General features: G+C 41.6%; 1 protein-coding gene across 1 annotated transcript in view; it reads left to right on the top strand.

Moving 5' to 3' along the window:
- The first annotated feature begins 1,937 nt into the window (after positions 1 to 1,937).
- Positions 1,938 to 23,631, top strand: part of scrib (scribble planar cell polarity protein) — a 218,711-nt gene continuing 197,017 nt past the window's right edge. Inside the window, 2 exon segments of the mRNA XM_034167047.1 lie at positions 1,938 to 2,725; positions 2,727 to 2,804. Of these exon segments, the coding sequence (XP_034022938.1) occupies positions 2,645 to 2,725; positions 2,727 to 2,804 (159 nt within the window). The 5' untranslated portion in view covers positions 1,938 to 2,644.

The raw sequence follows: 23,631 nt of genomic DNA, 5'->3' as shown, positions 1-23,631 counted from the left end.
TATAAAGTCTTATTCTGGAAGAAGACCATGTGTCACACTAAAAGGCTTCATTGTGTAAAAATCTCATTGAATTTCTAGACAGACCTGAAGCTGTGACCTTTATGATGGCTTCAGGTTTGAAGGGCCGCTGACATCATCACAGACCAAGCATTCAAACTCTGAATTCAAGCCACAGTTCACACTGAAGACGGTGAAGCATGGTGGTGCAAGCATCATGATATGGGCATGTTTCTCCTACTATGGTGTTGGGCTTATATATCACATACCAGGTATCATGGATCAGTTTGGATATGTCAAAATACTTGAAGAGGTCATGTTGCCTTATGCTGAAGAGGACATGCCCTTGAAATGGGTGTTTCAACAAGACAATGACCCCAAGCACACTAGTACACGAGCAAATCTTGGTTCCAAACCAACAAAATTAATGTTTTTGGAGTGGCCTGCCCAATCCCCGGACCTAAATCCAATGAGAACTTGTGGGGTGACATCAAAAAAGCTGTTTCTGAAGCAAAAACCAAGAAATGTGAATGAATTGTGGAATGTTGTTAAAGAATCTTGGAGTGGAATAACAGCTGAAAGGTGCCACAAGTTGGTTGACTCCATGCCTCGCAGATGTGAAGAAATCATGAAAAACTGTGGTTATACAACTAATTACTAGTTTAGTGATTCACAGGATTGCTAAAAAAAAGCAGTTTTTAACATAATAGTTTTGAGTTGTAGCGTCAACAGCAGATGCTACTGTTATTGTGAACACCCGCTTTTCTACTTTTTTTTTACTAATAGCCCAATTTCATAGCCTTAAGAGTGTGCATACCATGAATGCTTGGTCTTGTTGGATTTGTGAGAATCTGCTGAATCTACTGGTACCTTGTTTCCCATGTAACAATAAGAAATATACTCAAAACCTGGATTAACTTTTTTAGTCACATAGCACTACTATTATTCCTGAACACTACTGTACATCTGAGATGCAAGCCAGATTTGATCTGTTTTGGTGAACGATAATAGCTAAGAACAGTGAACAAGGGACATTGATTTCACCATTAATCAGTTCCTGGTAAGCAGACAAGCTCTGACCAAAGGAAATATCTCAACCTTGCCAGTTATAAAATGTGACATCAACTAAATGTGCCAAATAATTATACAATTCTTTATAAAACTTTCAGATTTTAATTTCCTGAACTTTGCATAATTTATTACCACCTTTGAAAAATGTCAGCTACCTATTTTATAAACACTATCCAATCTAGAACCTGTGGATCCCAACAGCAACACAGTAGTATATACTGTCAAAATTTCACAATAGGTAATGCAATGATGATAACTTTCCAAGCTATAACTGAGATTTTAAAATCTAGATTTGGATTTAAATCAAGAGATAAGTCAAACTGAGATATTTAAAATTTCAAATCTCAAACTCAGTTGTACTATTGAAATTGATTCTTAATCTTATGATTTGGTAAACCATAACATTTAATAGCTCAATTCTAATGTAGAGTTTAATCTCATGATTTACTTTTGACTGTTTCTCTGATCGATGATATGAGTTGGAAATTTAAAATTTATTTTATTCTCATAATTGAGAATACCCACACCAATCATTTCAGAATAAGATTTTTTTCCCCCCTGTAGCAGAGAAAAAGCATCCACACCATCAATCACAACTTCAGTCTGTAAATTTGAAGGCAGGGTGGGCTGTGCCATCAGCACTCTTCTGGATACGCACCCTGCATCGTCAGCAAGCACCACACACTTCTCTTTTGGTCCCAAGTCACTTCACCTCAGCTACAACACATTTTCTACGCAACAGTTTGAAATAAATAATAATAAAATAAATAAATATAAAATTTCCATAGGCACGAAATAATTCGTCATAGGTGGCGCTGACAAATAAGCTGCGGCGCTCCGGCTGACGCTGGCCCAGCCCCCAACAAGTCAAACCGGCCTGGCTCGGATCAGCAAGGGAGGAGAGAACTGCGGCTTCCGCGCCTGATATTTTAGCAGCCCCGCGATAAACACTGGCGGGTGGACGCTTTATCTGAGATGTTGCTTCCACGCTGACTTGGCTGGTGAAGAAGATATTATCCGTGGGTGAATCACCGTCACGCACAAAGACCTTCAGTCAGCTATTATTAGCTGGAATTAGCTTCTTGCTAACAACACAGCCGGTGAGAACGGGCAGCACATCTTTGCGCAGCTCCGCTGGATATGCTTTCTGTGGCTTATATTGAAGGAAGACTGGGATACAAAAAAACAACACTTCTGGATGCTTTTATCACCCTTTTAAATACAGTTAGCCACAGCGAAAAACCGCTCTTGATAGAGGGATGGTGTGTAATAGCACCAGAAGCTAACATCGCTCCGTCTATGTGAGCAAACATTTCTGAGACAAGTGGAAGCTCTGAGCTTCATGTTTATCTTAATTCCGCTACCGCGACTCTGTCCTTGATCACAATACCTGACCGAAGGATTATTTCATGTCTCTAAGTGGATTTCGGCCTCCCGTTGAGGATCGTCGTGGGACCGCAGTACGTGTTTTGACATTGAGGGAGCCCAGTCCCGCAACCTCCGCTCCCCCGCACCTTCTTCTCCGATGTGGAGATTTGAGTAGCACCGGCGACCAAATCCCCCACGGCAGCCGGACATGCTGAAGTGTATCCCACTGTGGCGCTGCAACCGCCACGTTGAGTCTGTGGACAAGCGTCACTGCAACCTGCAGACGGTCCCCGGATGAGATCTACCGCTACAGCCGCAGCCTGGAGGAATTGCTCCTCGATGCCAACCAGCTCAAAGAACTCCCCAAGGTGAGCAAAGGTCAACCGCATCTTCCCCGATGGAGTGAGTGCCTGCGTGCAGGTGGCGTAGTGCAGTAGATAACTGAAACAACCATGCAAATGGTGATAAAAGCATCAAATTCGGCAGAAATACTCCTTAGACACTCCTCTTTTGGAAAAAACCGATTGGCCACTTGACTTTTCAATCGGTGGTCAGGTAGGGGTCAATTGAAGAATTACACAGAGGTCAAAATTAAAAGATGCTCCAATCATATTGAAAAATATTCCACATTATTTACCTGATTATAAAGATTCCAAAAAGGTATAGTTTGGACTATCTGTGACTGAATTCTATGGAGTTAAAGGATAAAAACAGCAAGAATGGTGACAAAGGTCAGTGTAATTTTGTACAGGGGTCAAAAGTTTAAAGTTGCTCCAATTTTGGTTAAAAAGTGGTGCAAATTACTGGTGAGCTAATAGGATTAATAAATGGAATAGTTCTGACTGTGTTGCGTGCTTGGTTTGCAGAGTAAAGGTAAACAATGTCGACATCCATGGATTCTATGACGTGACATATGCTACCTTGTAACATGATAACTAAGCATAATACATGATGCAAACTATTCCTTTTTAAAACCATATTCACTCAACTAACAATAGGTATCAGGTCAGTTTGTATCTGTTGGACAGATTAAAAAATAAAATAAGACTATTCACGCACTGTCAAATCATTATAAAAATAAAATTTGCTCCACACAAGATTGTGTGAGAGAATACCAGAACCAAAGTGTTCTGGATGAACTGAAATGGTTTGTGACATCTAAATGAATGGCTATTTCGATGTATTTTTCATTGTGTGCTTGTTTCCAGTGCGGAACGTTCCTGGTTCAAATCCCACCCCTGTCCATTCTCCATGTAATATGAAGTTGTATCAAGAAGGGCATTTGACATAAATCTTGTGCCAAATCAACATGCAGATCCAAGGTGGATCTGCTGTGGTAACCACGAGTGAAAACAAGGGAGCAGCCGACGGAACTTACTTTTTTCGTTTGCATTATTTAAAAAAACTCTGGCCTGGCTGGAGGGTTGTCATTATCTTGGCGGCCCCACCACGATTATAATTCTGGTACATTTACAAAGATCTGGCTTTTTAACAAATTGAAAATACATACTTTGTTTTAAGAAAGTTTTAAAATTTTGTCCTAAATGGTGCATTCTGACCACCATGTCACCTTGTTAATTGTCTGTCATTGGGTTATGTGACAGAATTCATTAAGATCAGTGTATTTGTTATTAACAAACTGCTTTAAGGTCAAGTATTATCCATCTTGCTATGGAAAAGAAAAGAGTAAAGATCCAGAATCCACATCCTGATCCACTCCAAAGTTTGTACTCTTCCTCTTGATAAGACTGATCATTCCACAAAGTTTTGTGGAGATTAGATTAATCCCACTGACATACACACTTCAGCGATGGAGGTGATAAACAGTGGTGTGTATTGTTGGCCAAGTGGGTAAAGTGCATATCATACATCACGACTTGTGGTCTGCAATGTGCGGAGTTCAATTGCACACCTATGTTTTATGTCCTCCCATTGCCTACTGTATTATTATCACAGGGATGAAAACTTCCTTTTTTTTTTTTTTTCTTTTTTTTTGGCGGATTTCTGCTTTTTTGCCAGTCACCTGGATCATTTTTCGATCAGTGCAAATCCGTTGAGAAAAAGAGGGTAATGATCAACATCAGGGTGAATGTGAGGCATTATTGTAAAGTGCTTTGAGCGTCTAATGCAGATGGAAAAGCACTATATAAATGCAGTCTATTTACCATTTAATGAGGCAGGGGTGGGGGCCAAGGGTTTTAGTGCACTTGGTTTCAGTGCAGATAGGTCCCTGGTTCAAACCCCACCCCTACCGCATTTCTCCATGTAATGTGGAGTTGCATCAGGAGGGCACCCGGCGTAAAACCTGTGCCAGTTCAACATGCAGATCCATCTTGGATTTGCTGTGACGACCCTGAGTGCAAACAAGGGAGCAGCTGAAGGGACTTACTATATACACTCAACAAAAATATAAACGCAACACTTTTGGTTTTGCTCCCATTTTGTATGAGATGAACTCAAAGATCTAAAACTTTTTCCACATACACAATATCACCATTTCCCTCAAATATTGTTCACAACCAGTCTAAATCTGTGATAGTGAGCACTTCTCCCTTTGCTGAGATAATCCATCCCACCTCACAGGTGTGCCATATCAAGATGCTGATTAGACACCATGATTAGTGCACAGGTGTGCCTTAGACTGCCCACAATAAAAGGCCACTCTGAAAGGTGCAGTTTTATCACACAGCACAATGCCACAGATGTCACAAGATTTGAGGGAGCGTGCAATTGGCATGCTGAGAGCAAGGAATGTCAACCAGAGCTGTTGCTCGTGTATTGCATGTTCATTTCTCTACCATAAGCCGTCTCCAAAGGCGTTTCAGAGAATTTGGCAGTACATCCAACCAGCCTTACATCCGCAGACCACGTGTAACCACACCAGCCCAGGACCTCCACATCTAGCATGTTAACCTCCAAGATCATCTGAGACCAGCCACTCGGACAGCTGCTGAAACAATCGTTTTGCATGACCAAAGAATTTCTGCACAAACTGTCAGAAACACATCTCAGGGAAGCTCATCTGCATGCTCGTCGTCCTCATCGGGGTCTCGACCTGACTCCAGTTCGTCGTCGTAACCGACTTGAGTGGGCAAATGCTCACATTCACTGGCGTTTGCCACGTTGGAAAGGTGTTTTCTTCACGGATGAATCCCGGTTCACACTGTCCAGGGCAGATGGCAGACAGCGTGTGTGGCGTCGTGTGGGTGAGCGGTTTTCTGATGTCAATGTTGTGGATCGAGTGGCCCATGGTGGAGGTGGGGTTATGGTATGGGCAGGCGTCTGATATGGACGAAGAACACAGGTGCATTTTATTGATGGCATTTTGAATGCACAGAGATACCGTGACGAGATCCTGAGGCCCATTGTTGTGCCAACATCCAAGAACATCACCTCATGTTGCAGCAGGATAATGCACGGCCCCATGTTGCAAGGATCTGTACACACTTCTTGGAAGCTGAAAATGTCCCAGTTCTTGCATGGCCGGCATATTCACCCATTGAGCATGTTTGGGATGCTCTGGACCGGCGTATACGACAGTGTGTACCAGTTCCTGCCAATATCCAGCAACTTTGCACAGCCATTGAAGAGGAGTGGACCAACATTCCACAGGCCACAATTGACAACCTGATCAACTCTATGCGAAGGAGATGTGTTGCACTGCATGAGGCAAATGGTGGTCACACCAGATACTGACTGGTATCCCCCCCAATAAAACAAAACTGCACCTTTCAGAGTGGCCTTTTATTGGTATGTAAAGTCACCCGGGAGGAGCTCGGAGTCGAGCCGCTGCTCCTCCACGTCGAAAGGAGTCAGTTGAGGTGGCTCGGGCATCTTTTCCGAATGCCCCCTGGACGCCTCGCTGGAGAGGTGTTCCGGGCACATCCCACTGGGAGGAGGCCCCGGGGAAGACCCAGGACACGCTGGAGGGACTACATCTCTTGGCTGGCTTGGGAACGCCTTGGGGTTCCCCCCGGAGGAGCTGGGGGAGGTGTGTGTGGATCGGGAGGTCTGGGCGGCTTTGCTTGAGCTGCTGCCCCCCGCGACCCGATGCGGATAAAGCGGAAGAAGATGGATGGATGGATGGATGTAAAGTTAAACATTTTTACATGATCGTCTGCTTTTATGTGAATCTACTGTGCACCTTATACTTCACTTTTCTGTAATTCTGGACTTGTGGTTGTGCTTATGCAGCCCAAACAGCCTTTACTCTTGTTACTTAATCCACTTGTCTGTTCTTGCTACATGAGCTCTATAATATCGCCGATTTTTGCTTTTTTTGGGGGGGCAACAATTATACCTGTTGCTTCTCAGACGAGTATGATAAAAATTTTATGAATGGGTCAGGGGTCTGCAGCCTTTACTGTCAGAAGAGCCATTTTGTCACGTCTTCCACAAATAAAATTCTTCTAGTGCCACAAAACATATTTGACCTTTAAAATTAATGAACAGCTATAACACAGCTTATAGTGTTTTTCTATATACAGTTCAACAATATGTTTTTAATTTTTCTTTTGTTTTTGTTTTTTATAACTACAAATCAGAAAAGTTTGGATGATATGAAATATGTGGTGGTGGTGGGGGGACACTATAATGAACCTGACATTTTCTTTGTCTTCTATTTACTGTATACTGTAAACCAACATATTTTATGTTTTGTGAGGGATATATTTCCATTTTTTTGTTTTGTGATATATTTCCATTCCTACATTTAAGGCCTGCAGCATTTTCCAAGAAAAAACAGGTTGGGACAATGACAGTTATTCTAAATGTCAGAATTAATTAATCATTTTTCCAGCCAGTTTTCTTGAGAAATGTCAGGGGATGAAAACATATAATGCAATAAAAACACGCACATCCAAAACACGTAAAAAGGCATGCAGGACCATGACAAATTGTATCAAGATAGAAACGAATGTTCCTCCGCTACAGAAAAGCTTTATGGTAGTCTGTGTCAAGTACGCAGTTCTCAATAACTAAATGCCCATGCTGAAATGAGACAAATGAGGGAAGCCACCAAGACACAACTCTGGTAGAACTTTTGGCTTCTGTGGGTCTGAGTGGAGAAACTGGGGAATTGTGCAGTATTTTTATCTTCATTTTACATACAGTTCCAACTTTTTTCTGATTTGTGGTTGTTTTCTGTTACATTTCTGAAATTACAGTACTGCTATGAAGAAAAGTGTTAACATTTTGTTGTTTTTTCAAACTTTGTAGAATGAATGTAAGCACCAAACTCTTATAAACAAAGTAGGCTGATTTGACTCCCCATGTTTTTGAAAATAAGAATAAATAAGAGGCAACTTGCTTTGAAATAAATAAAACATATAGCTGTAGCCTAACTAGCATAACTCTGGAAAAATAAATTAGCAGCTGTATTTTTATTCTGACTGGAGTACATTTTTAGTGTGATGATGGAATTCATCCTGTTTTTTTTTTTTGTTTTTCTCCTCCTCAGTCACGTTTTGTGCTTGAACATAAAATGGCTACACTAACTCACGATCTAAAATAAATACTTAAAAAAAAAAAAATAAAAGCTTATTAATGTTCAGAGTTCTCACCTGCTTAACGTGAGACCTGTGCATTGAGACACAGCTCCGTTCAGTCCCTCCCCCTCGCACTCTCCCTGCCTGTGTGAGCACCAGCTGGAGCAAGCTCTGCACACACACACTGACAGCTCATTTGAAAAACGCATTTTAGACAGCTTTAACCCTCTGGGCCAGCGACGTCGTATACGACGGCTAGACCAAGCTTTACTAAATTATAAATAATTTTGAATAATATGAGATAGAAACTTACTTTTTTTGTTGAAAAGTTAACTGTGGACTTTCGAGCCAGCCATCAGTCATCTTTGTATTCCTCATAGACGCTGTGTGATGACTGTGCGCATTGTGAGTGTCCAATCGGAATTGGTTCACCGTCACATGGTTTTCCAAAATCCAATCGTATGGCAGATTTTACCTCACGTGAAAAGCCAAACAATGTTTTCAGGAGTGATATGTTACTAGTTGGCCCGTTTGAATAGCCCCCTGGGTGCTCCAATGAGTACATACTATTAGTACATATACTCTGCGCCCTGCGCCATTACGCACAGCGATCAGTGAAAGCAGGAGCACATGGAGAGCCTCTGATGACAATCTCACGTGCTCAACTAGGGATGTCCCGATCAGGTTTTTTGCCCCGATCTGATTTGAGTATCTGCCAATACCGAGTCCCAATCCGATACTTTAAAAAACTGAGTGAACAATGAACAAATGCTAATATATAATAATTTCATTTAATCACCTATTTTATTATTTATCACTTAAACAGTGCACTTCTCCTTGAGGTAGCTTGAACAGTCAAGTAATAATCTACCAGACTTAAAAAATGTACAAATTTCCATGTTATTTTTTGTCTAAAAATACATTTCCAAGGTTCCGTATGTTAAACTGCAAATTATCTAATTTCAAATAACAGGTGGTTTTAAATTATAGATGAAAGGTTTCTAAAGAACCATTTATTGATTTAGCTATTTTAATTACAAGTGTTCTAAACTTTTTAAAACAGTAATCAGAAATTTTGAGGTAACAAACAACAACAACAAAAAAAATATTTCCAATGATTTTTCTTCAGACACGTGGTTTCTTCACTGATCTGTGGTTCAAATCCCCGTCCTGACTGGAAAATCACTAAGGGCCCTTGGGCAAGGTCTTTAATCCCCTATTGCTCCCAGTGTGTAGTGAGCGCCTTGTATGGCAGCACCCTGACATCGTAGTGAATGTGATGCATAATTGTAAAGCGCTTTGAGCGTCTGATGCAAATGGAAAAGCGCTATATAAATGCAGTCCATTTACCATTTTACAGATCAGTGGTTTCTGCCACTAGTCTTCCGTGTTTTGCGTCGTTCCTATTGGACAGCGCGAAGCTACGTTACAGCTCAGAGCGTCGAAAATTCAAAAGTCAACTTGAAAAGTAAAGGAAAAAAAAACAACTTACATTTGCGTCCTGACACTCCTCAGTGTACCCCTCTGATGCTTTATCAGTGTTCAACAAGTTCAGAGCAGCGCAGTGAACGTGAATGAAGACGGAAGCTCTTTAAGACGCGCTCCTAAATATGATGAGTGCGCACGTCGCTTGTGCACACACCATCTCTCGCGCTGTTTTTGCAGACAAACGATCACAGGACAGTTTTGTTTTTTTCTTTTTGTTAATCAGATGACAGATCGTCGTCCTGAGGACTTGGTCATCACCGGGTCCTGCTGCGCACAGAAGGATGACTGAGCAAGAGTTTCGGTGGGAAAGTGTCCATCATCCTCTTGTCATTCCATTGAGCCATCAGGCTGAGCGTGTAAACACACAAACAGCAGTTCTGCGAAAGAAACTTTGCACGCGTAACTCCCCCACCTCTGTCCGGGTTACAATTCCATATCTTCTTCCCAAATTCACGGCGCTACACTTGTTCCCTTTTCTCCTCTGGAATCAGTTTCAGCCGCACGCGTGTGAGAGAATGTCCGGTTGAAGTTATGTTTTTTCTTTTGTTCAATTAAAAAAAAAAAAAAAATAAAATAAAAAGATGGGTTGAACTTTGACCACGTCAGCCTGCCGACAAGCGGCAATGCGTGCACCCGTCAGAAGTGTTGCGTCAAAAGCCGAGCTAAAGTGACGCTTCTAACGCCTCTAAAAAGCAGCGTGTCTCATGACTCTGGCGCTTCCGATGTGTGAAAGGCCCATTAATCTGCAATAATGAGCTTGAAATAGTGCTGATCAAAATAATGAGGATAAAATCTATATCGGATTCCTGATCGGATGCAACGTCCGATTTCCATCAAGTCTGAAACCATGTGATCGGGCCCCGATTTCCGATCACGTGATCGAATCGGGACATCCCTAGCTCAACAAAGAGTGTTTAACTATCAGGTTTGCTCCACTAGTTTGCATGTGAATGTTACTGGATAATTCTGTTGCTTTCCCTGCGTAAAGCACTGTTTTACCATATCAATGGACAACAAAATGCACAAACCATTTTGTATATATTGTTCAAAATGTGCATTTGTGTTTATTGTTTGAACCTTATTGTTGTACAGTCTTTCACACAAGATTTCAAATTACCTTTATAAAGTGTCAAAACAGTTGTTTATTATAGTTTGCTGTGTGTTTTGAATAAATGTGTGTGGAAAATTATTTTTTTGCTTTATTTTTTGGTCTAGCATGGGAAAATATCTACTAGACATAGACCAAAAATAACTGGTCCGTGACCTTGGACCAGTGGATTTCTCTACTCCTGATTCGTTTCTGTTACTTTACGTTGAAAAGATATATTTGCAAATTGTGAGAATGCTACGAGATGAGTGATTTTGAATAAGGAAAATTGGTGTTTTTTTCTCACCAAAATGGATGCACTGCAATTTATTGTCTGGAATAGCCCCAGATTGCATCTCAGAGCTTCTAGAATTAAAAACATTTCTGGGGGTTGGGGGGGTTAGGGTGTGGGGGGGACATGTTTCCACACTAGTAATTTGGGTTTCATACGAGGTCTGTTAGAAAAGTATCCGACCCTTTTTATTTTTTGCAAAAACCTGATGGATTTGAATCACGTGTGCTTGCATGAGCAAACCTTGAACCTCGTGTGCATGTGTGAATTTTTTCACGCCTGTCGATTGCGTCATTTGCTTGTAAAATCCTTTGTGTGAGGATGGGTGTAGTCTCGTCGTTTTTTCTTTGCAATGAAAATGGCGGAACGACTGGAGCAGCGCGACTACATCAAATTTGCTGTGACATGCCCACCTCTTCCACAATTTCTCGGATAGTCCCACGACTTAAAAGCCACTGAAAGCCGTCTAAATATTCCAAATGGTGGAAGAGGTGGGCATCATTTTTCGGAGTCCAGCATGTCCCGTGAGACTTCAGCACGGAGGTTTTGCTCCGTCAGTAGCTTTGTGCCGAAGCCGTCGGCATGAATTTTGCTGCAACTCTTTTCATGGACAAATCTTCTGTCACAGTGGAATGTGCCGAAAAAGTGCTGATGTCCACCTCTTCCGCAATTTCTCGGATAGTCCACACGATGGGTTCCGCATCACCACAGTGTTCACTTTGGAAATGATCTGGTCATTTCAGCATGTTGATGGCCGACCGGAGCGTGGCTCGCTCTCCACCGTTGTGCGGACATCTTTAAACCGGTTGTATCGCTCCTTAATCTGTGTGATGCCCATAGCATCGTCACTGAAAGCCGTCTGAATAATCCGAATGGTTTCCACCTGGCTGTCGCCCAGTTTCTGGCAAAATTTGATGTAGTCATGCTGCTCCAGTTGTTCCGCCATTTTCCTTGCAAAGAAAATCCGACGAGAGACTCCACCCATCCTCACACAAAGGCTGCTTACCAGCAAATGACGCAATCGACAGGCGTGAAAAAATTCACGCATGCGCACGAAGGTTCAAGGTTGGCTCATGCAAGCACACGTGATTCAAATCCATCAGGTTTTTGCAAAAAAATAAAAAGGTCGGATACTTTTCTAACAGACCTCATATTTTTTCATTTTTCACCACTTTAATCCTCGATTATCAGGAAAGTAAAAAAAAATGTCCAGGAAAATAGCCCGTTTTTACTCTTGTTTTGCTTTGTAGTATAAACTAAATTTGATGTTTTTTAGAGAGTATTTGAGTAATATAAATTGTTTACAAGTGGTTGTAATTAGAGCTCGAATAATACAGAATTTCTAAAGCTGACACCCGGATCCCATTTTGATTAAGAAGAGATGCATCAAATTGTTTTTCTTCAGCATGGCTTTCAGATGGACTAAACTGGACCCAAACACCTGGTGTGCTTCATACTGCATGTCATAAAGGCTGCAGTGGTCAGTTGGATTGGATGCTGTGTGGAAAGGCATGCATGGAATGAGTTGCAATGTCCACACCCACACTCTTACTATTTAAAATATGACAAAAGTCCTCTTTGCATGGCCAAAGTGTTTATTTTAAGGGGAGCTGTTTGTCTGTTTTCTTCTGGCTCTTCAAAACTATGGGACAAAACACTCACTTAAGTGACTTAGATTTCTGATGTCTGGTTGTTCTGTTAAAGAGAATTTGTATGGATTGCATGGGTTAGTAGGGAACACTGACAAAATCTTGCTGTCATAATAGTTTTAGCTCAGTGGTGAAAGGCACAAGTGGCACTTTGACTAATGAAGATCATTAACAAGCCAAGGACAACAGAGGTTAGTGTTGCAGCAGTCCATGTGGCATCCAATTCATTGAGAATTTTGCCTTCATTTGAAGGCTGGCCCTGCTTTCACAAAACAGATCATCACATGGCAACTTTAATTTTTAATTTCACCTTATTTGTTTTAACTCTCTGATCATCCATTTTGTGCCAGGCATTTTGTGATGAATAGACTCCTGCAGAAGAAAGTGCTATTGGCGGTCTCCACTGTAAAATGTAAAACACACAGCAAGCATTATGAGGCCCTTTTCCATTACACAGTTCTAGCACTACTCGGCTCCACTCTACTCCGTTTTTTTTTTTTTTTTTGCTTTTCCATTAGGGATAGTACCTGGTGCTTTTATTTGGTGTCTACTCAGGTGAGGTTCCAAACGAGCAGAGCCTTTACTAAAATGTGACATCAACAGGCTGCTGGCCACTGATTGGTCAGATGGTGTCATCACTGGAGGAGTCATGAGCGCAGCGTCTGACACGAGAATCAAACCTGCCATTTTTAAATAGTTGCAACAGAGTTACAGCTACCGTGCTTTTCTTTTGTTTCACACAAGTTTTTTTACTTCCGCAAAACCACATCATGGTCCGTTCGTGAGCTTCGAACGTTTCTGTGTTTGGTAGCAGAGGAGAGAATCCACAGAGAGGTGGACGGAGCGACCCCAAAATGAGAAAATATTTCAGTTGATCTCCCAGTTTTTGCCTTCTCACGGGCACCACCAGACATTCCAGCAATGCAGAGAAAGCTGAAAAAGTTTGAAGGTGAATACAGGACCATCAAGGACCACAACGGTCGGAGTTGGTCGGATCATGAATGCTGGAAAGGGTTCGACCAGATGGACGGAATTTATGGACACAGACCAGCAAACAACGGGACACAGGATCACTTCGAAGTAGTACATGAAGTCAATGGATGGCATCACAGACTACAATGTCGCAATTTTGGGCTCCAATTTAAAGTTCATGTTGGACTGTTAAGCACCAGTGGAATACCAAAAATATAAGTCCCTTTTCTGGTGTTTATAAATTAATAAAATATAAAATGACGAGGATCTATTTTAGCTGTTATATAAAACAAATAATAAATGTTTTTTCATTCTTTCAGTGGAATGAATATTTAATGCGATGAAAGCTGGAATGTTCCATTCTGTCTTTCACCTCCATGAAATATTCGTACCATTGAACTTAAACATTCATTATTTGTATACTATTCCATTTCAGGATGAGTCAGCAGTATAAAAAAAAATTATCATCGATGTTTTGGTACAATCATGGTTAATTTTTAAGAATTGTTCATCTGGAATTTGCCACTCCAGACGACGCTGCACACTGCACCTGGCTGAATCTTTACAAAGATGCTGGAATAATCATGTCCAAACTAGGGCTGAAATGATTAATCGAGTAACTCGAATAATTCGATTACAAAAAATGTTCGAGGCAAATTCTGTGCCTCAAAGCTCTTTAATGTTGTAGTACATATGCCAGGTCTGTGTGTGGCGCTATAATGTCCACAGGAAAAAAAAAAAAAACGGAAGAAGACTAGAGCATGCGCATAAGCCGTGTAAGAGCTAATCAATTTGGCACCAGAAGCTACAACTTTCCAATGTGACTCAGAGTAAAATAAAGCCTTTTAAGAGAAAGACTTTCCATGCTGATCATCTGAAATAGACTTACTGCACATTTAAAGCGAAGCAGTGTGTATATGAATTTTTAAAAACACACTGGTCTGCTGGCTGTGCGCTGCTCTACGTGCACTTTAAGTCAATTAAGTTTATTCAAAAACCGCCTTCATATGGATTTGATCAATGGATTTTATTTGTAAAAACACTCATAGAATTGTGGGAGTTTGGAGATGTTTTGCACAGTATGTCAGAATCAGAATGGCTTTTATTCACCAAGTGTCCACAGAATACAAGGAATTAGACTTAAGTTTGAGCTGCCCTCTCTCTGTACAGCATATATAAATATACACTAAACATTGAATAATTCACAGTAATAAAATGTGCAATAATCAATCAATCAATTTTATTTATATAGCGCCAAATCACAACAAACAGTTGCCCCAAGGCGCTTTATATTGTAAGGCAAGGCCATACAATAATTACGTAAAAACCCAACGGTCAAAACGACCCCCTGTGAGCAAGCACTTGGCGACAGTGGGAAGGAAAAACTCCCTTTTAACAGGAAGAAACCTCCAGCAGAACCAGGCTCAGGGAGGGGCAGCCTTCTGCTGGGACTGGTTGGGGCTGAGTGAGAGAACCAGGAAAAAGACATGCTGTGGAGGGGAGCAGAGATCAATCACTAATGATTAAATGCAGAGTGGTGCATACAGAGCAAAAAGAGAAAGAAAGAAAGAAACACTCATTGCATCATGGGAACCCCCCAGCAGTCTAAGTCTATAGCAGCATAACTAAGGGATGGTTCAGGGTCACCTGATCCAGCCCTAACTATAAGCTTTAGCAAAAAGGAAAGTTTTAAGCCTAATCTTAAAAGTAGAGAGGGTGTCTGTCTCCCTGATCCGAATTGGGAGCTGGTTCCACAGGAGAGAAGCCTGAAAGCTGAAGGCTCTGCCTCCCATTCTACTCTTACAAACCCTAGGAACTACAAGTAAGCCTGCAGTCTGAGAGCGAAGCGCTCTATTGGGGTGATATGGTACTATGAGGTCCCTAAGATAAGATGGGACCTGATTATTCAAAACCTTATAAGTAAGAAGAAGAATTTTAAATTATATTCTAGAATTAACAGGAAGCCAATGAAAAGATGCCAATATGGGTGAGATATGCTCTCTCCTTCTAGTCCCCGTTAGTACTCTAGCTGCAGCATTTTGAATTAACTGAAGGCTTTTCAGGGAACTTTTAGGACAACCTGATAATAAATAATTACAATAGTCCAGCCTAGAGGAAATAAATGCATGAATTAGTTTTTCAGCATCACTCTGAGACAAGACCTTTCTAATTTTAGAGATATTGCGTAAATGCAAAAAAGCAGTCCTACATATTTGTTTAATATGTGCTTTGAATGACATATCCTGATCAAAAATGACTCCAAGATTTCTCACAGTATTACTAGAGGTCAGGGTAATGCCATCCAGAGTAAGGATCTGGTTAGACACCATGTTTCTAAGATTTGTGGGGCCAAGTACAATAACTTCAGTTTTATCTGAGTTTAAAAGCAGGAAATTAGAGGTCATCCATGTCTTTATGTCTGTAAGACAATCCTGCAGTTTAGCTAATTGGTGTGTGTCCCTCTGGCTTCATGGATAGATAAAGCTGGGTATCATCTGCGTAACAATGAAAATTTAAGCAATGCCGTCTAATAATACTGCCTAAGGGAAGCATGTATAAAGTGAATAAAATTGGTCCTAGCACAGAACCTTGTGGAACTCCATAATTAACCTTAGTCTGTGAAGAAGATTCCCCATTTACATGAACAAATTGTAATCTATTAGATAAATATGCTTCAAACCGCCGCAGCGCAGTGCCTTTAATACCTATGGCATGCTCTAATCTCTGTAATAAAATTTTATGGTCAACAGTATCAAAAGCAGCACTGAGGTCTAACAGAACAAGCACAGAGATGAGTCCACTGTCTGAGGCCATGAGAAGATCATTTGTAACCTTCACTAATGCTGTTTCTGTACTATGATGAATTCTAAAACCTGACTGAAACTCTTCAAATAGACCATTCCTCTGCAGATGATCAGTTAGCTGTTTTACAACTACCCTTTCAAGAATTTTTGAGAGAAAAGGAAGGTTGGAGATTGGCCTATAATTAGCTAAGATAGCTGGGTCAAGTGATGGCTTTTTAAGTAATGGTTTAATTACTGCCACCTTAAAAGCCTGTGGTACATAGCCAACTAATAAAGATAGATTGATCATATTTAAGATCGAAGCATTAAATAATGGTAGGGCTTCCTTGAGCAGCCTGGTAGGAATGGGGTCTAATAGACATGTTGATGGTTTGGATGAAGTAACTAATGAAAATAACTCAGACAGAACAATCTGAGAGAAAGAGTCTAACCAAATACCGGCATCACTGAAAGCAGCCAAAGATAACGATACATCTTTGGGATGGTTATGAGTAATTTTTTCTCTAATAGTTAAATTTTATTAGCAAAGAAAGTCATGAAGTCATTACTAGTTAAAGTTAAAGGAATACTCGGCTCAATAGAGCTCTGACTCTTTGTCAGCCTGGCTACAGTGCTGAAAAGAAACCTGGGGTTGTTCTTATTTTCTTCAATTAGTGATGAGTAGTAAGATGTCCGGAGGGCTTTTTTTATAGAGCAACAGACTCTTTTTCCAGGCTAAGTGAAGATCTTCTAAATTAGTGAGATGCCATTTCCTCTCCAACTTACGGGTTATCTGCTTTAAGCTGCGAGTTTGTGAGTTATACCACGGAGTCAGGCACTTCTGATTTAAAGCTCTCTTTTTCAGAGGAGCTACAGCATCCAAAGTTGTCTTCAATGAGGATGTAAAACTATTGACGAGATACTCTATCTCCCTTACAGAGTTTAGGTAGCTACTCTGCACTGTGTTGGTATATGGCATTAGAGAACATAAAGAAGGAATCATATCCTTAAACCTAGTTACAGCGCTTTCTGAAAGACTTCTAGTGTAATGAAACTTATTCCCCACTGCTGGGTAGTCCATCAGAGTAAATGTAAATGTTATTAAGAATTGATCAGACAGAAGGGAGTTTTCAGGGAATACTGTTAAGTCTTCAATTTCCATACCATAAGTCAGAACAAGATCTAAGATATGATTAAAGTGGTGGGTGGACTCATTTACATTTTGAGCAAAGCCAATTGAGTCTAGTAATAGATTAAATGCAGTGTTGAGGCTGTCATTCTCAGCATCTGTGTGGATGTTAAAATCACCCACTATAATTATCTTATCTGAGCTAAGCACTAAGTCAGACAAAAGGTCTGAAAATTCACAGAGAAACTCACAGTAACGACCAGGAGGACGATAGATAACAACAAATAAAACTGGTTTTTGGGACTTCCAATTTGGATGGACAAGACTAAGAGTCAAGCTTTCAAATGAATTAAAGCTCTGTCTGGGTTTTTGATTAATTAATAAGCTGGAATGGAAGATTGCTGCTAATCCTCCGCCTCGGCCCGTGCTACAAGCTTTCTGACAGTTAGTGTGACTCGGGGGTGTTGACTCATTTAAACTAACATATTCATCCTGCTGTAACCAGGTTTCTGTAAGGCAGAATAAATCAATATGTTGATCAATTATTATATCATTTACTAACAGGGACTTAGAAGAGAGAGACCTAATGTTTAATAGACCACATTTAACTGTTTTAGTCTGTGGTGGAGTTGAAGGTGCTATATTATTTTTTCTTTTTGAATTTTTATGCTTAAATAGATTTTTGCTGGTTATTGGTGGTCTGGGAGCAGGGATGGGGTAATGAGGGGATGGCAGGGGGAGAGAAGCTGCAGAGAGGTGTGTAAGACTACAACTCTGCTTCCTGGTCCCAACCCTGGATAGTCACGGTTTGGAGGATTTAAGAAAATTGGCCAGATTTCTAGAAATGAGAGCTGCTCCATCCAAAGTGGGATGGATGCCATCTCTCCTAACAAGACCAGGTTTTCCCCAGAAGCTTTGCATATTATCTATGAAGCCCACCTCATTTTTTGGACACCACTCAGACAGCCAGCAATTCAAGGAGAACATGCGGCTAAACATGTCACTCCCGGTCCGACTGGGGAGGGGCCCAGAGAAAACTACAGAGTCCGACATTGTTTTTGCAAAGTTACACACCGATTCAATGTTAATTTTAGTGACCTCCGATTGGCGTAACCGGGTGTCATTACTGCTGACTTGAATTACAATCTTACCAAATTTACGTTTAGCTTTAGCCAGCAGTTTCAAATTTCCTTCAATGTCGCCTGCTCTGGCCCCCGGAAGACAATTGACTATGGTTGCTGGTGTCGCTAACTTCACATTTCTCAAAACAGAGTCGCCAATAACCAGAGTTTGATCCTCGGCGGGTGTGTCGCCGAGTGGGGAAAAACGGTTAGAAATGTGAACGGGTTGGCGGTATATACAGGGCTTCTGTTTAGGGCTACGCTTCCTCCTCACAGTCACCCAGTCGGCCTGCTTTCCCGGCTGCTCGGGATCTGCCAGAGGGAAACTAACGGCGGCTAAGCTACCTTGGTCCGCACCGACTACAGGGGCCTGGCTAGCTGTAGAATTTTCCACGGTGCGGAGCCGAGTCTCCAGTTCGCCCAGCCTGGCCTCCAAAGCTACGAATAAGCTACACTTATTACAAGTACCATTACTGCTAAAGGAGGCCGAGGAATAACTAAACATTTCACACCCAGAGCAGAAAAGTGCGGGACAGACAGGAGAAGCCGCCATGCTAAACCGGCTAAGAGCTAGTAGCTGTGCTAAGCTAGCGGATTCCTAAAAACACACAAAGTGAATAATGTGTAAATAATTTAGAGGTGATTCAGCAGAGGGAGTGCTTTAGTTAAGGCACGTGAAGATTACACTGTGAAACAAATCGTTATCTAGTTAACTAGATCAATCTAACTGCGCAGATTAAACAGCTAACAGATACAGCAAAACACCGCTGTGCTCCGGAACAGGAAGTGATACAATACCGCAGTGAGAGCCAACCACCAGTAGAGGCAAGCAAGAGGTAACAGGATAATAAGAAAAAGAATGTGTGAAACAGACAGATTGAAGTTAAGTTGTGCATGAGGTATATGAATTAGTGTTTTTTTTTTTTTTGCAAGTTAAATTGAGAGGAGGAGTTTAAACAGTGTGTGTCTAGGGTGTGAGGGGTCTGCACAGATGTTACCAGCTCGCTTCCTGGTCCTTTAAGAACTCCTTCAATAATTTAATTTTAAAATCTGTCCATTGAGCATTAAAATCTGAAGGAAAAGCATCACGAACCATCCATCCATCCATCCATTTTCTTCCGCTTTATCCGGAGTCGGGTCGTGGGGGTAGCAGCTCAAGCAAAGCCGCCCAGACCTCCCGATCCACACACACCTCCCCCCAGCTCCTCCCAAGCCAGACGAGAGACGTAGTCTCTCCAGCGTGTCCTGGGTCTTCCCCGGGGCCTCCTCCCGATGGGACGTGCCCGGAACACCTCTCCAGCGAGGCGTCCAGGGGGCATCCGGAAAAGATGCCCGAGCCACCTCAACTGGCTCCTTTCGACGTGGAGGAGCAGTGGCTCGACTCCGAGCTCCTCCCGAGTGACCGAGCTCCTCACCCTATCTCTAAGGGAGCGCCCAGCCACCCTGCCAAATCTCATGACCAAGGGTGAGGATCTGAACGTAGATTGATCAGTAAATCGAGAGCTTTGCCCCCCTACTCAGCTCTCTCTTCACCACGATAGTCCGATACAGCGACTGCATCACTGCAGATGCTGCACCGATCCGTCTATCGATCTCACGCTCCATCCGTCCCTCACTCGTGAACAAGACCCCGAGATACGTAAACTCCTCCATTTGAGGCAAGGACACTCCACTGACCTGAGCACCTTTTTCCGGTCGAGTCCTCGGATTTGGAGGTGCTGATTTTCCTCCCGGATGCTTCACACTCGGCTGTAAACCGCCCCAGTGCACACTGAAGGTTCTGATTTGACGAAGCCAACAGAACCATATCTTCCGCAAACAGCAGAGACGAGATTCTGTGGTTCCCAAACCAGACCCCCTCTACACCCTGGCTGCGCCTCAGAATTCTGTCCATAAAGATAATGAACAGAACCGGTGACAAAGGGCAGCCCTGGCGGAGGCCAATGTGTACTGGAAACAGGTTTGACTTACTACCGGCAATGCGAACCAAGCTCCTGCTGTGGTCGTACAGGGACCGGATAGCCCTTAGCAAAGGACCCCGGACCCCGTACTCCCGGAGCACCCCCCACAGGGTGCCCCAAGGGACACGGTCGAACACCTTCTCCAGATCCACAAAGCACATGTGGACTGGTTGGGCGAACTCCCATGAACTAATAACTCTAATTTTTAATCAAGAACTAAAAAAAAGTTATTTTTTATTTATTTTTCTTTTCAATTTTCTTTCAATTATTTTTCTCTATTATCAATAGTAACTGTAATAACACTTGCAAATTATTTTCTGTTGTTGAGAGACTAACAAACCCTATTGCATCGATCCCACCAGAATTTCTATCTAAAAATCATGCAACGAATTTGCAACTTTTTTCACAAATAAAATCTTAGAAATAAGACAAACATTAAATACCGTCCCCTCTTCAAGTCTTACATTTTTATGTGAACCATCTTTACCAGCCAGACTTGAGCATTTTAATATTTTAGATTATACAACTTTGAAAGAAATTGTTTTACAGCTAAAATCCACAATTTGTTGCCTTGACATTTTACCATCCCTTTTTTAAAAAAATGTTTTTATTAGTATTGCTCCCAGTATATTACAGATTGTTAACTGCTCTCTTAGATTAGGAAAATTTCCTCAGGCCTTAAAAATTGCAGTCATAAAACCACTTTTGAAAAAGTTCAACCTGGATGCATCTGTATTAAATAATTATAGACCAATATCAAATCTTCCATTCTTAGGAAAAATGATTGAAAAAGCAGTTTTCCAGCAAATTCATTACTTTATGACACAGAATAATATATTTAATGTATTTCAATCTGGATTTTGACCTAACCATAATATAGAGACGGTACTTATCAAAGTTCTCAACGACATTCACCTAAATAATGATGCGTCCAAAATCACTGTTTTGGTTTTGTTAGACCTCAGGCCTTTGATACTGTAGATCATAGCATATTGCTTGACAGATTAGAAAAGTGGGTAGGACTCACTGGTACTGTTTTAAATTGGTTCATATCCTACCTTCAAGACAAGGAGTATTATGTCTCAATTGGTGATTATAAATCAGATAAAACAAGGATAACATGTGAGGTTCCTCAAGGGTCCATTCTTGGGCCACTTTTGTTTAATGTCTATATGTTGCCCATAGCTAAAATTATGGAACATTACAATATTTTGTATCATAGATATGCAGATGATACTCAACTTTATATTTCAGTATCATCCCAAGACCTAAGTCCCCTACGATCATTAAATGAATGTACGAGGGCTGTCAATAAAGTTACGGTCCTTTTTATTTTTTTCAAAAACTATATGGATTTCATTCATATGTTTTTACGTCAGACATGCTTGAACCCTCGTGCGCGTGCGTGAGTTTTTCCACGCCTGTCGGTGACGTCATTCGCCTGTGAGCACTCCTTGTGGGAGGAGTCGTCCAGCCCCTCGTCGGAATTCCTTTGTCTGAGAAGTTGCTGAGAGACTGGCGCGTTGTTTGATCAAAATTTTTTCTAAACCTGTGAGACACATCGAAGTGGACACGGTTCGAAAAATTAAGCTGGTTTTCAGTGAAATTTTAACGGCTGATGAGAGATTTTGAGGTGATTCTGTCGCTTTAAGGACTTTTCACGGTGCGAGACGTCGCGCTGCGCTCTCAGGCGGCGTCGTCAGCCTGTTCAAGCTGAAAACATCCACATTTCAGGCTCTATTGATCCAGGACGTCGTGAGAGAACAGAGAAGTTTCAGAAGAAGTCGGTTTCAGCATTTTATCCGGATATTCCACTGTTAAAGGAGATTTTTTTAATGAAAGACGTGCGGACGGGTCCGCGCGTCGGGACGCAGCCGCCGCGACGCTCCGCCACAGGAAAAACACCTCTGTTGAAAGCCTTAAGGACAAGTTGGAACATGTCCTGCCTGTTAAACAATTTCTCATATACTCACTCCACTGAAAGCCATCAAAAGCCGCCTGGATTTTACAAATGGTTATCAACACGGAGGTGTTTTTCCTGTGCCGCCGCACCGCGTCGGCTGCGTCCCGACGCGCGGACCCGCCCGCACGTCTTTCATTAAAAAAATCTCCTTTAACAGTGGAATATCCGGATAAAATGCTGAAACCGACTTCTTCTGAAACTTCTCTGTTCTCTCACGACGTCCTGGATCAATAGAGCCTGAAATGTGGAGGTTTTCAGCTTGAACAGGCTGACGACGCCGCCTGAGAGCGCTGCACGACATCTCGCACCGTGAAAAGTCCTTAAAGCGACAGAATCACCTCAAAATCTCTCATCAGCTGTTAAAATTTTCACTGAAAACCAGCTTAATTTTTCGAACCGTGTCCACTTCGATGTGTCTCACAGGTTTAGAAAAAATTCTAATCAAACAACGCGCCAGTCTCTCAGCAACTTCTCAGACAAAGGAATTCCGACGAGGGGCTGGACGACTCCTCCCACAAGGAGTGCTCACAGGCGAATGACGTCACCGACAGGCGTGGAAAAACTCACGCATGCGCACGAGGGTTCAAGCATGTCTGACGTAAAAACATATGAATGAAATCCATATAGTTTTTGAAAAAAATAAAAAGGACCGTAACTTTATTGACAGCCCTCGTATAAGTCATATCAATGAGTGGATGTGTCAGAATTTTCTTCAGCTTAATTCAAATAAGACTGAAGTGATAGTCTTTGGCCCCACAAATGAAAGGTCAAGGTTATGACTTACCTTGACTCTTTCTCACTAACTGCCACAAACCAAGCCAGAACTCTTGGTGTCATTGATTCTGACCTAACATTTGACAATCACTTAAAAGCTATCACTAAGTCTGCTTATTACCATCTAAAAAATATAGCACGAATTAAACATCTACTGTCTCAACAGGATATCAGAAAACTTATTCATGCTTTTTTATTTATTTATTTTTTAGCAGGCTTGATTATTGTAATGGTGTTTTCACAGGCCTTAGTAAAAAATCATTGGGACAGCTTCAGCAAATTCAAAACGCTGCAGCAAGAGTTCTTACAAATACCAGAAAATTTGATCACATTTCACCAGTCCTCAGAAATTTGCACTGGCTTCCTGAGTCATAGGAAAGATTTTAAAATATTATTGTTGGTATATAAAGCGTTAAATGGTCTTGCACCAAAGTATATACTAGATATGTTGATTCCTTGTGCGACGCCCAGAGTCCTCAGGTCATCTGGG

Source organism: Thalassophryne amazonica, chromosome 1 (assembly GCF_902500255.1).
Source record: "Thalassophryne amazonica chromosome 1, fThaAma1.1, whole genome shotgun sequence".
NCBI classification, from domain to species: Eukaryota; Metazoa; Chordata; class Actinopteri; order Batrachoidiformes; family Batrachoididae; genus Thalassophryne; species Thalassophryne amazonica.
Note: the sequence above shows the minus strand (reverse complement) of the source record. Positions and strands in the feature narration are given on the sequence as shown.